Source organism: Pseudophryne corroboree, chromosome 3, assembly GCF_028390025.1.
Source record: "Pseudophryne corroboree isolate aPseCor3 chromosome 3, aPseCor3.hap2, whole genome shotgun sequence".
Lineage (NCBI taxonomy): Eukaryota > Metazoa > Chordata > Amphibia > Anura > Myobatrachidae > Pseudophryne > Pseudophryne corroboree.
In genome coordinates, this window is record NC_086446.1 from 105,054,647 (window position 1) to 105,076,294 (window position 21,648).

Sequence of the window (21,648 nt, forward strand, 5' to 3'; positions counted from 1 at the left end):
ATTTTCTGTGACGAGCCGTCCTCGTCACATACATTTTCAGAGCCCTTACAACATCCAAAGACTTTGATGGAATTGAGGAGTCAGTAGCAACTGGCACCACAATAGGTTGGTTGATATGAAATGCCGACACAACCTTCGGAAGGAACTGCTGACGTGTTCGGAGCTCAGCTCTATCTTCATTGAAGATCAAGTAGGGGCTTTTACAAGACAAAGCCCCCAACTCCGACACATGCCTAGCAGAAGCCATGGCCAACAAAGTGAAAGCCTTCCACGTGAGAAACTTGACCTCAACCTCCGGTAGAGGCTCGAACCAACCAGATTGGAGGAACTGTAACACCACATTAAGATCCCAGGGCGCCGCAGGTGGCACAAAGGGAGGCCGTATGTGCAGAACCCCTTTCAAGAAAGTCTGAACCTCAGGAAGTGAAGCCAGTTGTTTCTGGAAGAAAACGGATAAGGCTGAAATCTGGACCTTTACGAAACCCAAACTCAGGCCCACATCCACACCTGCTTGCAGGAAGAGGAGAAACCGTCCCAGTTGAAATTCCACCGTAGGAAACTTCTTGGATTCACACCAAGATACATACTTTTTCCAAAAGCAATGGTAATGTTTAGAGGTTACTCCTTTCCTAGCCTGTATCAGGGTAGGAATAACCTTGTTCGGAATGCCCTTCCGAGCTAAAATCTGGCGTTCAACCTCCATGCCGTCAAACATAGCCGTGGTAAGTCTTGATAAGTAAACGGCCCCTGTCACAGAAGGTCCTCTCGAAGAGGAAGAGGCCTCGGATCTTCCAGCAATAGATCCAGAAGATCCGCGAACCAAGCCCTTCTTGGCCAGTCCGGAGCAATGAGGATTGCCTGAACTCCTGTTCTCTTTATGAGTTTTAGAATCCGTGGAATGAGTGGAAGAGGAGGAAACACGTACACTGACTGGAAAACCCACGGAGTCACCAGGGCGTCCACCATCACTGCTTGTGGGTCTCGTGACCTGGAACAGTACCTCCGAAGCTTCTTGTTGAGACGAAAGGCCATCAGGTCTATTTGAGGTACACCCCAAAGACTTGTCACCTCCGTGAACACCTCCAGATGGAGGCCCCACTCTCCTGGATGGAGATCGTGTCTGAGGAAGTCCGCTTCCCAGTTGTCCACTCCCGGAATGAAGATTGCCGACATGCCAACGCGTGCCTTTCTGCTCAGAGGAGTATTCTTGTTACCTCCGACATTACAGCTCTGCTCTTCGTTCTGCCCTGTCGGTTTATGTAGGTCACCGTCATTACACTGTCCGACTGCACCTGAATGGCTTGATCTTGTAGAAGATGTGCCGCTTGTAGAAGGCCGTTGTACACGGCACTTAGCTCCAGAATGTTTCTTGGAAGAACGGATTCCAGTCCTGACAACCTTCCTTGGAAGGTTTCCCCTTGGGTGACTGCGCCCCAACCTCTGAGACTTGCATCCGTGGTTAGAATGATCCAGTTCTGAATCCACCACAGGAGTGAAATCCTGGCTTTCGGCGACAGACTTAGCCTCTGGTGCATGTGCAGGTGAGATCCCGACCACTTGTCCAGAAGATCCAGTTGGAAGGACAGTGCATGAAATCTTCCGTACTGTAGAGCCTCGTAGGAGGCATCCATCTTCCCCAGTAGGCGAATGCACTAATGAACCGAGGTCTCAAGACATCCCGGACCATCGTTTGTATCACCAACGCTTTTTCCACCTGAAAAAATACCCTCTGCACCTCCGTGTCGTGGATCATCCCTAGGAAAGAATCTTCTTGTCGGCTCCAAATGTGACTTTGGAAGATTCAGGATCCATCCGTGTTCCCTGAGCTGTCGAGTCGCGAGAGCAATGGACTGCAACAACCTCTCCCTGGAAGCTGCCTTTATCAGCAGATCGTCCAGATACGGAATTATATTCACCCCCTGCTTGCGGAGGAGAATCATCTCTGCCATTACCTTGGTGAACACCCTCGGTGCGGTGGAGAGGACGAATGGCAGTGCCTGGAACGGATAGTGACAATCCAACAGTGCAAATCTGAGATAAGCCTGGTGTGGCGGCCAAATCGGAATGTGGAGCTACGCATCCTTGATATCTAGAGATACAAGGAACTCTCCCTCCTCTAGTCCTGAGATCACCGCTCTCAGAGACTCCATTTTGAACTTGAATTCCCTCAGATAAGGGTTTAGCGACTTCAGGTTCAAAATTGGCCTGACCGAACCATCCGGTTTCGGTACCACGAAAAGGTTTGAATAGTAACCCTGGTGTACCAGATGAGGTGGAACTGGAACAATAACAGCAGACCTTTCCAATTTGTGAATGGCTTCCTGAAGGATAGCTCTGTCAGGAAAGCTGGCATGCCTGATTTGAAAAACCTGTGGGGTGGGAGCTCTTGAAACTCCAGTTTGTATCCCAGGGACACAAATATCCGGTACCCAGGGATCCAGACTGGACGACACCCAGATGTGACTGAAACGTCTTAGTCTCGCTCCAACCTCTCCGTTCTCCAGGCAGGGAGGTCCACCATCATGTTGAGGATTTTGAGGACACAGAGGCAGGTTTCTGTTCTTGGGAACCAGCAGGTGCCGGCTTTTTGGATTTTGCACTCCCACCTCTGGTAGTGGTAGGAGCCTTGGACTTTTTTGCTTTTGCAGACTGAAAGGACTGCACAGAGGACGTAGAAAAAGGTTTCTTCGTCGTCGGGGAGGAAAGGTTGACTTACCAGCAGTTGCCGTGGAGATCCACGCATCCAATGCTTCCCCAAATAAAGCCCGACCTGTGAAGGGTAGGTTCTCCATACTTCTCCAGGATTCTGCGTCTGCAGACCACTGGCATAGCCAGAGTCCCCTGCGTGCTGAAACAGCCATGGACGACGTCCTTGCTGTCAGATTACCCAGGTCCTTCATGGCCTCAACCATGAAACCCGCAGAATCCTGTATGTTACGCAAAAACAATTCAATATCACTTCTATCCATAGAATCTAATTCCTCTAGTAATGTGCCTGACCACTTTACTATGGCTTTAGAAATCCATACACAGGCAAGTGTGGGCCTTAATGCCACTCCTGAAGCAGTGTATATGGATTTGAGCGTAGTTTCAATCTTGCGGTCTGCCGGTTCTTTCAAAGCGGTAGACCCCGGAACAGGTAAAGCCACCTTCTTAGACAGTCTAGATACAGAAGCGTCTACAATAGGCGGGTTTTCCCACTTTTTCCTATCTTCCTCAGAGAAAGGAAAAGCTACAAGAACCCTTTTTGGAATCTGGAATTTTTTTTCTGGATTTTCCCAGGATTTTTCAAATAATGCGTTTAATTCCTTAGACGCAGGAAAGGTCAGGGAGGCTTTCTTATTGCCTGTAAAGTAAGCCTCCTCTACTTGTTCAGGTGGTTCGTCAGTAATGTGTAACACATCCCTAATAGCCTCAATCATGAGCTGCACCCCTCTTGCCAGGGAAGCCTCACCCCATATCTGCATCACCCTCTGCCGTGTCAGAGTCTGTGTCCGTGTTGACCTGCATAATTTGAGCAAGCGCACGTTTTTTGGATACACCAGGGGATTTTGAGGTAGTGGGGGCAGAACCAGACAAAACCTCCACTGATTGTTTTAAAATCTGTGATTCAGTCTCATAATGTTCAATCCTAGTAGAAATCAGGATTTTGGTACTTACCGATAAATCCCTTTCTCCGATTCCACAGGGGCCACTGGAGCGTAGTTACAATGGGGAAATAGTAGGCAGTAATTGGGAGCTGGCACTTTAAAACTCTCACACTGTGGCTAGCTCCTCCCCTACTATCTCCCCTCCAAGCCAGTCTACGTAAAACCGTGCCCGAGTAGAGCTGGAATAAACCAAACCTTAAGGTAGAGGAGGTTAATGACGCCCTGTAAACCAGGATAACACAACCCAAACCTGGAACAGAACCTAACAAACAACAGGCTAGCCCAAACTCAACAAGCAGTCATATGGTGATCTGCAAACCGTTAAGCAAAAAACAAGGAGAAACAGCGCTGGGCGGGCGTCCAGTGGCCCCTGTGGAATCGGAGAAAGGGATTTATCGTTAAGTACCAAAATCCTGATTTCTCCTTCATCCACTAGGGGCCACTGGAGCGTAGTTACAATGGGGACGTCCCAGAGCTCCCAAAACGGGTGGGAGAGCGCTGAGAGTCCTGTAAAACCGCTCGGCCAAACTGTGATGCTGAGGCCGCAAAAGTGTCAAACTTATAGAATTTGACAAAACGAATGCCGGTCCGACCAAGTAGCCACCCGACAAAGTATTCATGGAGACCCCACGGGCAGCCGCCCACGAAGGTTCCACAACGCGCGTAGAGTGCGCTGAAATGGAAAACGGAGGCTCCCGAGCAACCGCCAAGAAAACTGTCTGATGGTTAGATGTAACCAACGGCCCAGGGTATGCTGGGACCCCGGCTATTTAGTATGGGAGCCTCGTACAGAAGAGGGAAGAAAAACTTCGTCAAATAGCCTAAGATCTCTGTAGAGAGAGTCGGCGAGCCCTGACAACCTTCAAAGAGGGCCGAAAACACTAGGGTCAGATTTATAGGAAAAACGGACATTCCCTCTGGAAGAAACGACCGCTGAGTCTGAAGCTCAGCCGGGGGAGTTGCCAATAGAGTACTCCCTGAAAGAGAGCCCGAACTTACGGCCGGCAGGCTGATCTCTTTTCGAAGAAAACCGAAAGGGCAGAGACCTAGATTTCAGGTCAATGTATTTTGAAGCGTAGCCGAGCAAAACTTCCCAGAGAAACCAAAGATGACGGCTGAATGGTAACTGAAAGAAGGGGAAAACCCCTGTTATCCTCACTATGCCCTATAAAGTTTTCCAAAAGTGGCAAAAGTGAGAAGAGGTAACAGACTTCTGAAATCGGGGCCCAGTAGGCATAACCGAACTAGGGAACTCCTCCCTTCTGAGGTCTCGTGAACAGTCATACGGTTAAACGAAACCAGTTTAAGATGAACAAAGAAAAGGACCCTGTTGAAGTAGACAGTCCAGTCGAGGTAGGAGCCAAGGCTCCTGTACTGACAACAGGTGTAGCTGTATCTTCAAGTCATGCGCGGTCCAACCGGAGCCACCGAGAGGACTAGCGCGCATATTCACGTCCTGTGTTACCGAAAGTGAGGTAGGAATAAAAAAGGAGGCAGGATAGAAAAACCCGAAACTCCCAGGAGCCCTTAGGGCCTCCTCGGCTACTGCCGCCAGAGCTCACGTCCGATAGTAGTAAAGGGTTAAAGAGTCAGACAGAACGCCCTGAGGTCGATCTGAAATCTCTGCCAACAGCGGACCAGCTGACAAAACTCCGGGAAATGCCCCTCACCCGGGAGTCTGACCTGGCGGCTTGACCTGGAAAGAAGATGGTTGTCCTCCGCTCACAGGGGAGTGTAGGCGACCACTCATTGCGTAGCAACCTGGCTTAAGAAATAGAGTACCTGGTGCCGAGGAAAGAAAAATCCTCTGACGGACCGTGTTGAGAAAAGTCTACGAGGAGCATAAATTGGATCCGTGTCGAACCAGAAGCTCCTGGATCCTCCGGAAATTCAGAAGCCACCTAATGTACAGAGGGGGATTGTAGCAGTAGATTGTCCCATTAGGGAACCAACGTCACTTCCTGCCCTTGAAAAAGAGTTATTCTGTGATCTTCCTGAACCCTGTGGGAGCGGAAGAGAGACTGAATGGAAAGGACTGACAGTGAAAATGAGTATCCTGTAACGGGAATCTGAGAAAAGCCCGATGAGGAAAAACCCAACGGAAATGAGTAAACAGGCATCCCTGAAGACAAAGGACGCGTAAAACCCCCTTTTTTTTTTTGTTTAAAACTAGCAGTCACATACTGAAAGGATTCTAAGGACAAAATAGGCCTGGTCGAGCCAACTGGCTTCGGAACGAAAAGAAAACAAAGGCCTGAGAACTGTCCCGATTCAAATGATATGTGAAAAACAGGGATCAACACCCTTTGCGGTTAGAAGCATATGGAGCACCGCCTGCATTATGACTCTCTTGTCCTTGTAAATCGGGCGACCCATGCCGAAGGACTCCTGAGACGGCTGTACTCCAAAATCTAGCCTGTAACCGCCCAAGCCTTCTCAGTTCTCCCCGTAGGACCACCGACCTGCGCCTACCCTGGGCCCCTCCAGGTGGTAGGAAGGTCTAACCTGTAGTGGGTGTATAGGATGACCTAAAATCAGAATGGACCGAGGATGCTGAGCCTCTGCTTCAGCCTGTTACCCTGAGATTCCCTGGCGACGGAGATATCGCCCGTGTGGAATCGGAAGCCTGAAAGGGCACGGAAAGATCTAAAGGAAAGACCGGTAAAGGTCCGTCTTGGAGCTGAGGCAGTAGTAGGAGAAAGAAAAGAGGACTTACCTCCAATGGTTCAAGAAATCCTGCAGAAAGTTCCTTCCCCTGAACCATCTGCCCCGTAGGATTTCATGTTCACCTGTCACTATCGCAGCCCCAGAGGTCGTCAGGTTAAGACAGCCCAAGCGAAAATGCAGGTTCCGAGTCTGCAGACGTGGAGACCTCAAAAGAACATAAAAGCAGAACCCCGATTCTGATCTGTCCCAAAGTATCAATTGATCCTGATGCGAAATATCCTGTTACCTAGAGGACAATTGTTCCACAACCTACCTGCTCCGGACAAGGTAGAACCCCGCTGCCGTATATGTGTCTTCGATGGATACCTGAGCAATGTTGCCTCAGGAAAATGGCAGCTTGTTGGACCGGTGATACATTGAGGGGTATACCTGGAGAGGTTCTGATGCCATTTCCTTCCGTCTGCGGGGAAAGGATAGGAAAACCAACATAGTTTGATACCTGAAATTTTGCATTCGGGTGTCTGCAAGCCGCCTACCGGAGCCTGCCCAGCCCATCCGAAACTGGACCATTTCGTCATCGGCGTCGAACCCTGATGGACCTGACGTGTCCGCCTCCCTTACCTGCAGTATTAGACGAACTGCTGTATAATGCACCTGGATATTCTGAGACACAGGTTCAGACTGCACCGAAACCAGACATCCTCCGTATCCTGGACATCTCTCGCCTCCTCCCAGAGAGGCCTTTCCACCTATGAGTCGTGTAACATGGAAGGCTATCAAGGTTCATTTAGAAACCTGGAGAGGGGAAATGACGTACAAGGTCTCTGGTTAACAGTGACATTACCTGTATAATCTGAGCTGTTCAAACAGGAGTGTCCTGCAGGTGCGTGGAGGGCTCAGCAGATGGCTCCACCGCATACTTCACACCTAAGAGGGAATTCTTTTTGACTATCCCAGGTGAGACAAACGAAAGGAGAAAAGGTGGGTTAAATGAACAGAGCCCTATGTAAGGTCTGCACTATAACGTGTAGTGACCAACACGATTCAAATAAACTTTCTGGAGCAGCGGAGACCTGAACCAGTAGCGCTGTGCTGTGGGACAGGAGTCTTAGCCACTAGGCTATAGGAGCTCCCTTTAAAGATGTTTTTTGTTTTTTTTTTGGGATTCAAACCCTGGTCCCCCTGTTCATATACCCGCTACTAGCGTACCGAGCCGCAGCGCTATTTGTCCGATGCCTTAAAGTATCTGTGGAGGTACTTGGACCCAGGCCTCTGTGGTTGGGTGTTTAGGGGATTAGTGTGCTGAGCCACACTGTCTGATATATACACATTCCCCAAATTACCAATATCATTAGTACCCAGTGACACCAAGGAATAATAAAGGGAAGGCAACGCCCCGCCCTGTATGTAGTGTACCGCTAATTTAGGTGCACCAGATGTTTTCGGTATTTTGTTATTATAAAACATTGCGGAAGTGGTTCTACCTCCTATATATGGTATTGCATGCATATATATACACATATATATATGTATATATATATGTATATATATATATATATATATATATACACACACACACAGTGAATGTGAAATACTGTAAATAAATATTGCATACCAGTATTCAATCATTAATGAGCTGAGCCCCAGCTCCTGTTATAGAGCAGGCTCCCTGATCTACAGCCTTTATGAAATGCCTGGCAGAGGACTCCTCTTCAGGGAGGAATGTAGCCCACAGAGAAAACTAAAATCCCCCTAAGACAGGCTATGTTGCCTGACCCTAAGCGCTGGGAACCGCCGCCGGGAGCCCGCTGAGCAAAGCGGGAATAAGCTTCACCCCCACCGTTACCTGTAAAATAACTTCCTTGCAGCGGCCCAGGGAGTGTAAGCGCTGCTGTAACGGCCCGGAGAGCGGAGGTGCTGAAGCGGCCAGGGATCGGAGGTGCTGTAGCGGCCGGGGAAGGACCTGTACGCGCTGCTGCAGCGGCCGGGAAGCGGAGGTGCTGTAGCGGCCGGGAGGCGGAGAGCGCTGAGCCCGCCGTACAGAGCGGGAGTTAGCTCTGCCCCCCCGCTTCGACGCCAAATTTAAAATGAGACCCGCTGCAGTGTAGAGTAAGCGAGAAGCGCCCTGTATCTCCCCGGCCACCTGTATGCTGCGGCCGGGGAGCGCCTAGCCCGCCGTACGGAGCGGGAGTTAGCTCCGCCTCCTCCCCTTTCGGCGCCAAATTCAAATTTTAAACCGTCTGCTGCTGTAAAAAATAAGCGGGATGTATCACCCGGCTGCCTGTATTGCTGCAGCCGGGGAGCGGAGAGCGCTGAGCCCGCTTACAGAGCGGGCTGAAGCTTCCCTAATGTGTAATCCATACAAAATGCGCCTTTGATACCCTCCAGCCTGTCTATGACTGGGGAGTATAGGGGTCCAACCACCACCTAATGCACCCACTAAAACTGACAGTATAAATATAAATCAGTCTGGAGGAGGGGGGAGATTGTACTCACCGCTGTCCCGTAGTTCCGTCAGGCGTCGCACTTTACACTGCTCGACAGAACGGCCCCGACACGCGCCGCACGCAGCGGTGTCCGGCCCCTTTTTAGACTTACCGCTGCCATGCTGCCGGAATCTTCTGCTGGTGGAGCGGCCCCGACACGCGCCGCACGCAGCGGTGTCACGCCAACTCAGGAGAGCTCAGTGTCTCCCTCAGCCGGGGCCCATCCCGAGCCGCACGCAGCTGCGATGGGACCCCGCCGGCAGCAGACTGGCAGTGGCAGAGCAGCCAGTCTGTGTGTGTAAGAAAGAAAAAGAAAATAATATAGAAAAAAGAAAAAATTCTTCAGCTAAACCCAAGTGAACCAGCTCACCTCAGGCACTAACTAAGACTGGCTTGGAGGGGAGATAGTAGGGGAGGAGCTAGCGCACAGTGTGAGAGTTTTAAAGTGCCAGCTCCCAATTACTGCCTACTATTTCCCCATTGTAACTACGCTCCAGTGGCCCCTAGTGGATGAAGGAGAAATCTGGGATATCATTCCCTTAATAGAAGCCACCCACTGGGGCTCAGATTCGGAGGGCTGAGACAAAATAATAAGAATTTACTTACCGATAATTCTATTTCTCGGAGTCCGTAGTGGATGCTGGGGTTCCTGAAAGGACCATGGGGAATAGCGGCTCCGCAGGAGACAGGGCACAAAAAGTAAAGCTTTAGGATCAGGTGGTGTGCACTGGCTCCTCCCCCCACGACCCTCCTCCAAGCCTCAGTTAGGTACTGTGCCCGGACGAGCGTACACAATAAGGAAGGATTTATGAATCCCGGGTAAGACTCATACCAGCCACACCAATCACACTGTACAACCTGTGATCTGAACCCAGTTAACAGTATGATAACAGCGGAGCCTCTGAAAGGATGGCTCACAACAATAATAACCCGATTTTTGTAACTATGTACAAGTAATGCAGATAATCCGCACTTGGGATGGGCGCCCAGCATCCACTACGGACTCCGAGAAATAGAATTATCGGTAAGTAAATTCTTATTTTCTCTATCGTCCTAGTGGATGCTGGGGTTCCTGAAAGGACCATGGGGATTATACCAAAGCTCCCAAACGGGCGGGAGAGTGCGGATGACTCTGCAGCACCGAATGAGAGAACTCCAGGTCCTCCTTAGCCAGGGTTATCAAATTTGTAGGATTTTACAAACGTGTTTGCCCCTGACTAAATAGCCGCTCGGCAAAGTTGTAAAGCCGAGACCCCTCGGGCAGCCGCCCAAGATGAGCCCACCTTCCTTGTGGAATGGGCATTTACATATTTTGGCTGTGGCAGGCCTGCCACAGAATGTGCAAGCTGAATTGTATTACACATCCAACTAGCAAAAGTCTGCTTAAAAGCAAGAGCACCCAGTTTGTTGGGTGCATACAGGATAACAGCAAGTCAGTTTTCCTGACTCCAGCCGTCCTGGAACCTATATTTTCAGGGCCCTGACCACATCTAGCAACTTGGGGTCCTCCAAGTCCCTAGTAGGCGCAAGACACCCCAATAAGCTGGTTCAGGTGAAACACTGACACCACCTTAGGGAGAGAACTGGGGACGAGTCCGCAGCTCTGCCCTGTCCGGATGGACAAACAGATATGGGCTTTTTTGAGAAAAAAACCACCAATTTGACACTCGCCTCGTCCAGGCCAGGTCCAAGAGCATGTTCACTTTTCATGTGAGATGCTTCAAATCCACAGATTTGACTGGTTTTAAACCAATGTGTTTTGAGGAATCCCAGAACTACGTTGAGATCCCACAGTGCCACTGGAGGCACAAAAGGGGGTTGTATATGCAATACTCCCTTGACAAACTTCTGGACTTCAGGAACTGAAGCCAATTCTTTCTGGAAGAAAAATCGACAGGGCCGAAATTTGAACCTTAATGGACCCCAATTTGAGGCCCATAGACACTCCTGTTTGCAAGAAATGCAGGAATCGACCGAGTTGAAATTTCTTCGTGGGGCCTTCCTGGCCTCACACCACGCAACATATTTTCGCCACATGTGGTGATAATGTTGTGCGGTCACCTCCTTTCTGGCTTTGACCAGGGTAGGAATGACCTCTTCCTGAATGCCTTTTCCCTTAGGATCCGGCGTTCCACCGCCATGCCGTCAAACGCAGCTGCGGTAAGTCTTGGAACAGACATGGTACTTGCTGAAACAAGTCCCTTCTTAGCGGCAGAGGCCATAAGTCCTCTGTGAGCATCTCTTGAAGTTCCGGGTACCAAGTCCTTCTTGGCCAATCCGGAGCCATGAGTATAGTTCTTACTCCTCTACGTCTTATAATTCTCAGTACCTTAGGTATGAAAAGCAGAGGATGGAACACATACACCGACTGGTACACCCACGGTGTTACCAGAACGTCCACAGCTATTGCCTGAGGGTCTCTTAACCTGGCGCAATACCTGTCCCGTTTTTTGTTCAGACGGGACGCCATCATGTCCACCTTTGGTAATTCCCAACGGTTTACAATTATGTGGAAAACTTCCCCATGAAGTTCCCACTCTGCCGGGTGGAGGTCGTGCCTACTGAGGAAGTCTGCTTCCCAGTTTCCATTCCCGGAATGAAACACTGCTGACAGTGCTATCACATGATTTTCCGCCCAGCGAAAAGTCCTTGCAGTTTTTGCCACTGCCCTCCTGCTTCTTGTGCCGCCCTGTCTATTTACGTGGGCGACTGCCGTGATGTTTTATCCCACTGGATCAATACCGGCTGACCTTGAAGCAGAGGTCTTGCTAAGCTTAGAGCATTATAATTTTACCCTTAGCTATATTTATGTGGAGAAAAATCTCCAGACTTGATCACACTCCCTGGAAATTTTTTCCTTGTGTGACTGCTCCCCAGCCTCTCGGGCTGGCCTCCGTGGTCACCAACATCCAAAACTGAATGCCGAATCTGCGGCCCTCTAGAAGATGAGCACTCTGTAACCACCACAGGAGAGACACCCTTGTCCTTGGATATAGGGTTATCCGCTGATGCATCTGAAGATGCGATCCGGACCATTTGTCCAGCAGATCCCACTGAAAAGTTCTTGCATGAAATCTGCCGACTGGAATTGCTTCGAAGGAAGTCACCATTTTTTTACCATGGCCCTTGTGCAATGATGCACTGATTTTAGGAGGTTCCTGACTAGCTCGGATAACTCCCTGGCTTTCTCTTCCGGGAGAAACACCTTTTTCTGGACTGTGTCCAGAATCATCCCTAAGCACAGGAGACTTGTTGTCGGGATCAGCTGCGATTTTGGAATATTTAGAATCCACCCCTGCTGTTGTAACAGTATCCGAGATAGTGCTACTCCGACCTCCAACTGTTCCCTGGACTTTGCCCTTATCAGGAGATCGTCCAAGTAAGGGATAATTAAGACGCCTTTTCTTCGAAGAAGAACCATCATTTCGGCCATTACCTTGGTAAAGACCCGGGGTGCCGTAGACAATCCAAACGGCAGCGTCTGAAACTGATAGTGACAGTTCTGTACCACGAACCTGAGGTACCCTTAGTGATAAGAGCAAATTTGGGACATGGAGGTAAGCATCCCTGATGTCTCGGGACACCAGATAGTCCCCTTCTTCCCGGTTCGTTATCACTGCTCTGAGTGACTCCATCTTGATTTGAACCTTTGTAAGTGTTCAAATTTTTTTAGATTTAGAATAGGTCTCACCTAGCCTTCTGGCTTCAGTACCACAATATAGTGTGGAATAATACCCCTTTTCTTGTTGTAGGAGGGGTAATTTAATTATCACCTGCTGGGAATACAGCTCGTGAATTTTTTCCCATACTGCCTCCTTGTCGGAGGGAGACCTTGGTAAAGCAGACTTCAGGAGCCTGCGCAGGGGAAACGTCTCGACATTCCAAACTGTACCCCTGGGATACTACTTGTAGGATCCAGGGGTCCTGTACGGTCTCAGCGTCATGCTGAGAGCTTGTCAGAAGCGGTGGAACGCTTCTGTTCCTGGGAATGGGCTGCCTGCTGCAGTCTTCTTCCCTTTCCTCTATCCCTGGGCAGATATGACTCTTATAGGGACGAAAGGACTGAAGCTGAAAAGACGGTGTCTTTTTCTGCAGAGATGTGACTTAGGGTAAAAACGGTGGATTTTCCAGCAGTTGCCGTGGCCACCAGGTCCGATGGACCGACCCCAAATAACTCCTCTTCCTTTATACGGCAATACACCTTTGTGCCGTTTGGAATCTGCATCACCTGACCACTGTCGTGTCCATAAACATCTTCTGGCAGATATGGACATCGCACTTACTCTTGATGCCAGAGTGCAAATATCCCTCTGTGCATCTCGCATATATAGAAATACATCCTTTAAATGCTCTATAGTCAATAAAATACTGTCCCTGTCAAGGGTATCAATATTTTTAGTCAGGGAATCCGACCAAGCCACCCCAGCTCTGCACATCCAGGCTGAGGCGATCGCTGGTCGCAGTATAACACCAGTATGTGTGTATATACTTTTTATGATATTTTTCCAGCCTCCTGTCAGCTGGCTCCTTGAGGACGGCCCTATCTATAGACGGTACCGCCACTTGTTCTGATAAGCGTGTGAGCGCCTTATCCACCCTAAGGGGTGTTTCCCAACGCGCCCTAACTTCTGGCGGGAAAGGGTATACCGCCCATATTTTCTATCGGGGGGAACCCACGCATCATCACACACTTCATTTAATTTATCTGATTCAGGAAAAACTACGGTAGTTTTTTCACATCCCACATAATACCCTCTTTTGTGGTACTTGTAGTATCAGAAATATGTAACACCTCCTTCATTGCCCTTAACGTGTGGCCCTAATAAGGAATACGTTTGTTTATTCACCGTCGACACTGGATTCAGTGTCCCTGTCTGTGTCTGTGTCGACCGACTAAAGTAAACGGGCGTTTTAAAACCCCTGACGGTGTTTTTGAGACGTCTGGACCGGTACTAATTGTTTGTCGGCCGTCTCATGTCGTCAACCGACCTTGGCGCGTGTTGACATTATCACGTAATTCCCTAAATAAGCCATCCATTCCGGTGTCGACTCCCTAGAGAGTGACATCACCATTACAGGCAATTGCTCCGCCTCCTCACCAACATCGTCCTCATACATGTCGACACACACGTACCGACACACAGCACACACACAGGGAATGCTCTGATAGAGGACAGGACCTACTAGCCCTTTGGAGAGACAGAGGGAGAGTTTGCCAGCACACACCAAAAACGCTATAATTATATAGGGACAACCTTATATAAGTGTTTTCCCTTATAGCATCTTTTTTATATATTTCTAACGCCAAATTAGTGCCCCCCCTCTCTGTTTTAACCCTGTTTCTGTAGTGCAGTGCAGGGGAGAGCCTGGGAGCCTTCCCTCCAGCCTTTCTGTGAGGGAAAATGGCGCTGTGTGCTGAGGAGATAGGCCCCGCCCCTTTTTCGGCGGCCTCGTCTCCCGCTCTTAACGGATTCTGGCAGGGGTTAAATATCTCCATATAGCCCCCGGAGGCTATATGTGAGGTATTTTTAGCCAAAAAAGGTTTTCATTTGCCTCCCAGGGCGCCCCCCTCCCAGCGCCCTGCACCCTCAGTGACTGCCGTGTGAAGTGTGCTGAGAGGAAAATGGCGCACAGCTGCAGTGCTGTGCGCTACCTTAAGAAGACTGAGGAGTCTTCTGCCGCCGATTCTGGACCTCTTCTCGTTTCAGCATCTGCAAGGGGGCCGGCGGCGAGGCTCCGGTGACCATCCAGGCTGTACCTGTGATCGTCCCTCTGGAGCTAATGTCCAGTAGCCAAAGAAGCCAATCCATCCTGCACGCAGGTGAGTTCACTTCTTCTCCCCTAAGTCCCTCGTTGCAGTGATCCTGTTGCCAGCAGGACTCACTGTAAAATAAAAAACCTAAGCTAAACTTTTCTAAGCAGCTCAGGAGAGCCACCTAGATTGCACCCTTCTCGGCCGGGCACAAAAATCTAACTGAGGCTTGGAGGAGGGTCGTGGGGGGAGGAGCCAGTGCACACCACCTGATCCTAAAGCTTTACTTTTTGTGCCCTGTCTCCTGCGGAGCCGCTATTCCCCATGGTCCTTTCAGGAACCCCAGCATCCACTAGGACGATAGAGAAATTACATTCCAGAGTACATGGAATGGATTCCTCTGGAGAAGATACATATCCTGCCGCACAAGACACAAAGTCCCTGGACATGGTTATGTGGGAATTTGCATACAGCATACACACACAGGAAAATGTCAGACACAGTTTCCCCCCCAAGTACCTTCAGAGAAACACAGAGTTTGGAGCCAGCAGTTATAAAAAAAAAACTGCCTGGCACGGACTGTGTACCCTTAATAGAGATACACAGCAAAATACAGTCCCCCCCCCCCCCCCCCCCCCCCCCCCACCTTCTACCACCCCCTGGTACCGCACAGGATAACTGGAGTCGTGGAGGGTCATCGCTCCCTGGCAGCGTCCCAGTGGTGGATCTGTAGGGAGGAAATGGCGCCGGATTCTGCTCTGAGTAGCTCCGCCCCCTTAACATGGCGCGTCTTCCCGCACAATTTAAATCTTTATACTGGACTGAGGTAGCCACGCTAGCAGTCAACCGAAGTCCATGCTAGGTGAGTGACCAGTGAATAGGGTTTCGTCGCTGGCCCAGGGCGACCCTCACAGTGCCACATCATTACCGCTGAGCCTTTCCGGAGCGCAGTGTTAGTACTGCGCTCCACACCTTGATGCCGCCATTTATTCCATCTCCCCGCTTGTCGGGTCACCGGTGTTACACTCACCACCATGATCTTCTGGCTCTGTTAGGGGGTGGCGGCGGCATGCTGCGAAAGTGAGCGGTCGCCTCGGGGGCTAGCGATCATCACCCTCAGGAGCTCAGTGTCCTGTCAGCGGAGATAGTGGCCATTAACCTCAGCGGGTTGGACACTACTCCCCCCGCTAAGTCCCACGAAGCAGAAAGGCTGTTGCCAGCAGCCTCCCTGTGCCTAACCGGTCTTTAAAAAAAAAAAAAAAAAGCTCTAGAAGCTCCCCTAGCTGTGACCGGCTCCTCCGGGCACATTTTCTAAACTGAGTCTGGTAGGAGGGGCATAGAGGGAGGTGCTAGCCCACACTATCAAAGTCTTAAAGTGCCCATGGCTCCTGGTGGACCCCATCTATACCCCATGGTACTAATATGGACCCCTGCATCCTCTAGGACGTAAGAGAAAGATACATTGTTTGTTCTCTATGATGCAGTCAAGATACGATGACCAGCTTCTGAACAGACCTTGGCTAGATGAATTAAGCTGATCATTCATCAAGAAGTTAACTTTCATGCTAGTCTACAACCGCCGGCATCTATTTCAGCACATTCCATGCATTCTATGAGAACGACATGGGCAGCAGGTCATGGGGCTTCCACAAAGCAACTTTGCTGTGCAGCTCCATGATCGTCAGTGCACACGTTTGTGCGCTTTTACAAGTTTGATACGTTCGCGGCATCAGCATCTAGCTTTGGCCGTCTAGTGTTACAGGTACCAACCAGCTCTCCCGCCCAAGGGGGAAACTTTGGTACAGTCCAAGAGTACTCCAGTGACCCCTAGTGGATGAAGAAGAAAAGTGGATTTTGGTACTTACCAGCTAAATCCTTTTCTTTGAATCCATAGGGGTCACTAGACGCACGCCCAGAGCAGTTTCACTTGTCTTGTGGTAAGTTCAGTATATCTTATGGTAACACATTATCACCTGCTTGTTTGAATGTTAAGGTGATTGTTATCTGTTGTCGTGTCAACTTTATAGTTGTCCGTTATGTTGTAATGTTATATGTGATTCTCCATTTTTCATCTTCTCATTAGCTCCTGTTCGGCTCAGTAAAAAACACTGAGGTATCTTGGGATTATGGAGGGGGAGGAAGGTTACTAATTTAAATATTTAAAAGTGCCTGTCCCTGCTTCCCCCCAATCCATAGCCCAAGAGTACTCCAGTGACCCCTATGGATTCAAAGAAAAGGATTTAACTGGTAAGTACCAAAATCCACTTATTTTTTGTGGCAATGCATAGATAATGGTGTATTATTGCAGGTCGCTTGCAATGCATATGAAACTCATCAATACATCCTTGTCTGAACTACATCAACTACTCCTGCAGATCATCCGTACCCTGTCACTTATAAAAGGAAGAAAACTGCAAAGTAGGTGCACAATGGGGGTAATTCCAAGTTGATCGCAGCAGGAAATTTTTTAGCAGTTGTGCAAAACCATGTGCACTGCACGGGGGGCAGATATAACATTTGCATAGAGAGTCAGATTTGGGTGGATTATTTTATTTCTGTGCAGGGTAACTACTGGCTGCTTTATTTTTACACTGCAATTTAGATTGCAGATTGAACACACCACACCCAAATCTAACTCTCTCTGCACATGTTATATCTGCCCCCCCTGCAGTGCACATGGTTTTGCCCAACTGCTAAAAAATTTCCTGCTGCGATCAACTTGGAATTACCCCCCATGTCCAAAGCAGTAATGTAATGGTTCTAACCCTCAGCATTTGTTAAGTCTAAATGCTACATACATTTGCCTTGTGTCTGGGGACTATAAAGGAACCTGATCCCCTGCATATATACAGATAAGTCCATATAAACCTATCCCCATATCGCGCTAATTAGACCCATTTATTGCCTAATTTATGACTGTAAGGAATTGCACAGCTGCAGGGAAGCGGCTGTGCAATTCCGTGCAATTAAAATGCAAAGGCAGCAGGAGGTGTTTGTAGGACAGAAACGCCTCCTGCATATACCTTTGCGAAGTACCAGTCCACCGGTGTAACCTGAAGCTTACTCAGGCTGGCCGTCGGACCCGGGTCCAGTAAGTCTGCGTCTGACAATGTAGACCCTGGACCTGGCACGTCTTCAAAACAGGGGCAACATGTTTTGAAGAACGGTGAAAGGCGACGTCCGAAAACTCCACAGCATGTCAATCATGCTGCAGTTGACAAGGGCTGCGAGCAATATCGCAAGACCAGTCCTACACTTTCGCAGAACAAGTCTTGCGATGGTTTACATACATCTCTGATGTTGGCTGAATTGCACATGCACAGGACCCATACTGCTCCTGTGCAGAACGGGGCCGGCATCATTGGCTGCAGTGTCCCCTAAGCATATGGAGACGGGAAGAGGGCGGTAACAGTAAACGTTTCCCAAAGCGGAGACATATCACTTCTGCTTTATGGGCGTGCAGAGGCTTGTGTCTGCGTCTTCTTACGCAGATTTACTTGCCTCTGCAGCGGGAATTCCCTGGCCAACCTGATTAACCTAAAGGTTACTCAGATGGCGAATGTCTGCACAGAGTAACCCGATGCTGCGTCTCTGGATCACACAAGCATGCACGAGGCGCCTACTAACACAAGACATCTCTTGCAGCATTAACATATTTTCATATACAAAAAATGAAAAGTAGAAGGAAAAAGTACACAGCACAGGAATCGCAACAGGCTGCTCGCACCACATGGCGTAAAAAGAGATAGTTATACGAGAACACATCTGTAGGTGGAGGTCGGTTAAAACAAAATAAATTATCAGATTAGCTAAGGAAACGCAAATTCCGTACCTAATACGGACGTCAGTATTTTCTGGAACCCCTGTGTAAAAAGAAGAAAATAAGTAAATAAGTTAATAAATTGTATTAAGTATAACAAGTTGCCAATGTGTGAGACAGGGAGAGGATCCTGTCCTACCTGCAGTCAGCCTTGATCCATGATCTAGGATGCTCATTAAAGGGCCAGGGCTAGTTGGCACTTTGTGTTCTTGATAGGGTGATAGTGGAAGCTCTTTGCCCAGCGGAAGCGCTGCTTGCCCTTTCTCCCATGCTAAGGATGGAGGTGCCTCTTTGCTCAGTGGAAGCGCTGTGTCTCCTTTCTCCCATGCTAAGGATGGAGGTGCCTCTTTGCCCAGCGGAAGCGCTGCTTGCCCTTTCTCCCATGCTAAGGATGGAGGTGCCTCTTTGCTCAGTGGAAGCGCTGTGTCTCCTTTCTCCCATGCTAAGGATGGAGGTGCCTCTTTGCCCAGTGGAAGCGCTGTGTCTCCTTTCTCCCATGCTAAGGATGGAGGTGCCTCTTTGCCCAGTGGAAGCGCTGTGTTCCCTTTCTCCCATGCTAAGGAAGGAGGTGCCTCTTTGCTCAGTGGAAGCGCTGTGTCTCCTTTCTCCCATGCTAAGGATGGAGGTGCCTCTTTGCCCAGCGGAAGCGCTGCTTGCCCTTTCTCCCATGCTAAGGATGGAGGTGCCTCTTTGCTCAGTGGAAGCGCTGTGTCTCCTTTCTCCCATGCTAAGGATGGAGGTGCCTCTTTGCCCAGTGGAAGCGCTGTGTCTCCTTTCTCCCATGCTAAGGATGGAGGTGCCTCTTTGCCCAGTGGAAGCAATGAGTCTCCTTTCTCACTTGCTAAGGATGGAGGTGCCTCTTTGCCCAGTGGAAGCACTGCGTCTCCTTTCTCCAATGCCAAGGATGGAGGTGACTCTTTGCCCAGTGGAAGCGATGCGTCTCCATTCTCCAATGCTAAGGATGGAGGTGCCCCTTTGCCCAGTGGAAGCGTTGTGTTCCCTTTCTCCCATGCTAAGGACGGAGGTGACTCTTTGCCCAGTGGAAGCACTGTCTCTCCTTTCTCCCATGCTAAGGAAGGAGGTGCCTCTTTGCCCAGTGGAAGCGCTGTGTTCCCTTTCTCCCATGCTAAGGATGGAGGTGACTCTTTGCCCAGTGGAAGTGCTGTGTTCTCTATCTCCCATGCTAAGGATGGAGGCGCCACTTTGCCCAGTTGAAGAAACAGGTTTTCACTCTTGAATCCTGAAGGTTGAGACTCTTCTTTGTAATGAGGGACAGCAGTCTCCTCATTGTGGCTCCTACAAAGTGGATGAAAAAGAAAAGTCATGTTAAAGTGGCATGTGATGCCTCAATCAAATATTCATGCCCAGCCACTTAGAAATATGTAAAGGTCTTCCCCATATTCAGTAACTAAACAGCCCTGATCTTCTACAGTGGTGCTTAAAAATTTGTGAACCCTTCAGAATTTTCTATATTTCTGCTAAAATTTGGAATAAAACTACCTTCAATTTTCACAAAGGTCCTAAAAGTGGGTAAGAGAACCAAATCAATCAAATAAAAAAAAAATTGTCAGCCCTCCCCATGCAGCTATGCGGCAGGCTGGGCCAGGGTGACAGATAAACACACACCCCCTCGATCCCATTTTCAGCAACCTAGGCCGGCCAAAATGGTACAGCATGGGCTGCGCGATGCCTATTGCCGGAGGTAGGTCTGGCTATGAAGTTTCCACATGTACACAGAGCAGACACATGGCTCAGCCCCCTCTCTATGCTCTACCTTCTCATTCTTCTAGTGTCAGGTCAGCGTCTTTTAATGAATAAATAGCCAGGAGCCCGCCAAAGTTGAGGATATGACAGCACCGTGGCCCCAGCAGTTCTCTGATTCTAATCTTCGCCTCCCGTCCACCACTAATACGCTGCAACCCACCCCTTCCTCCTGCCCCCCCAGCACCCCACCTCTTCCTCCTGCCCCCAGCACCCCACCTCTTCCTCCTGCCCCCAGCACCCCACCTCTTCCCCCTGCCCCCCCCAGCTCCCCACCTCTTCCTCCTGCCCCCAGATCCGCACCTCTTCCCCCTACCCCCAGATCCCCACCTCTTCCCCCTGCCCCGAGCACCCCACCTCTTCCCCCTGCCCCCAGCAACCCACCTCTTCCTCTTGCCCCCAGCACACCTCTTCCCTTTATCCCCAGCACCCCAACTTTTTCCTCCTGCCCACAGCATACCACCTCCGCCCCGTCCAACACCCAACCTCTTCCCTTGTCCCCAGCACCCCACCTCGTCCCCCTGCCCCCAGCAACCCACCTCTTCCTCTTGCCCCCAGCACCCCACCTCTTCCTCTTGCCCACAGCACCACACCTCTTCCCCCTATCCCCAGCACCCCAACTTTTTCCTCCTGCCTGCCCACAGCATACCACCTCCGCCCCATCCCTAGCACCCCACCTCTTCCCTTGTCCCCAGCACCCCACCTCTTCCTCCTGCCCTCCACCTCTTTCTCCTGTCTCCAGCAACCCACCACTTCCTCCTGCCCCCTGCACCCCACCTCTTCCTCCTGTCCCCAGCACCCCACCTCTTCCTCTTGCCCCCAGCACCACACCTCTTCCCCCTATCCCCAGCACCCCCCCTTTTTCCTCCTGCCCACAGCATACCACCTCCTCCCCGTCCCCAGCATCCCACCTCTTCCCTTGTCCCCAGCACCCCACCTCTTCCCTTGTCCCCAGCACCCCACCTCTTCCTCATTCCGTGTGAGGTCACATCAACTTGCTCAGGAGAACACACACAAGACTGATCAAGAGAAATCAGATGGACATATTTGGGATCAGAAAAGAAACCTTTTAAAAGTTTGTATTTTTGTGCCATATAGTATATTGCGTCCAAAAAACTGATACAGAATCGGTCCATTATCAGATATTGGGGCAAATGAATCAAATCTTCCCATATTAACCAAATTCTAGCAATTATTTTAAAGAATGAACTTGACAACTGATAGCTAGAATATGATTGTCTGTCATGGCCACTTGTCCTCTTATAAAGATTTCACACATCTCCCACACACTTTAATCCCCTTACAGCCAAGCTGAAAAAGGACTTGGCCAAATGATTTTCATGTATCTCCTACCTTTAGCCATGCTTCACTTAACAAGGGAGAACATAAAAGGGAGAGGACCTGGATGTTGACCTCATAGAGTCACATGCTCCAATGAAAATTCAAAGCAACTTTACTACATCCATTTACAAAACATTTTAACCCTGGAACAGAGCAGGTCTGATTTGCCTA

The 21,648-nt window shown here is 49.7% G+C and overlaps 1 protein-coding gene across 4 annotated transcripts in view; it reads right to left on the minus strand.

Annotated features, from left to right (window-relative positions):
• The window catches only part of TDRD12 (tudor domain containing 12), a 614,823-nt gene that overhangs the window by 388,785 nt on the left and 204,390 nt on the right, over window positions 1-21,648 (minus strand). For all 4 annotated transcript variants that reach the window (XM_063958365.1, XM_063958363.1, XM_063958366.1 and 1 more), the window contains 2 exons: window positions 18,515-19,671; window positions 18,388-18,418 (listed from right to left, as the gene is read on the minus strand). In XM_063958365.1, the coding sequence (XP_063814435.1) occupies window positions 18,388-18,418; window positions 18,515-19,671 (1,188 nt within the window). The remainder of the gene's footprint in view (window positions 1-18,387; window positions 18,419-18,514; window positions 19,672-21,648) is intronic.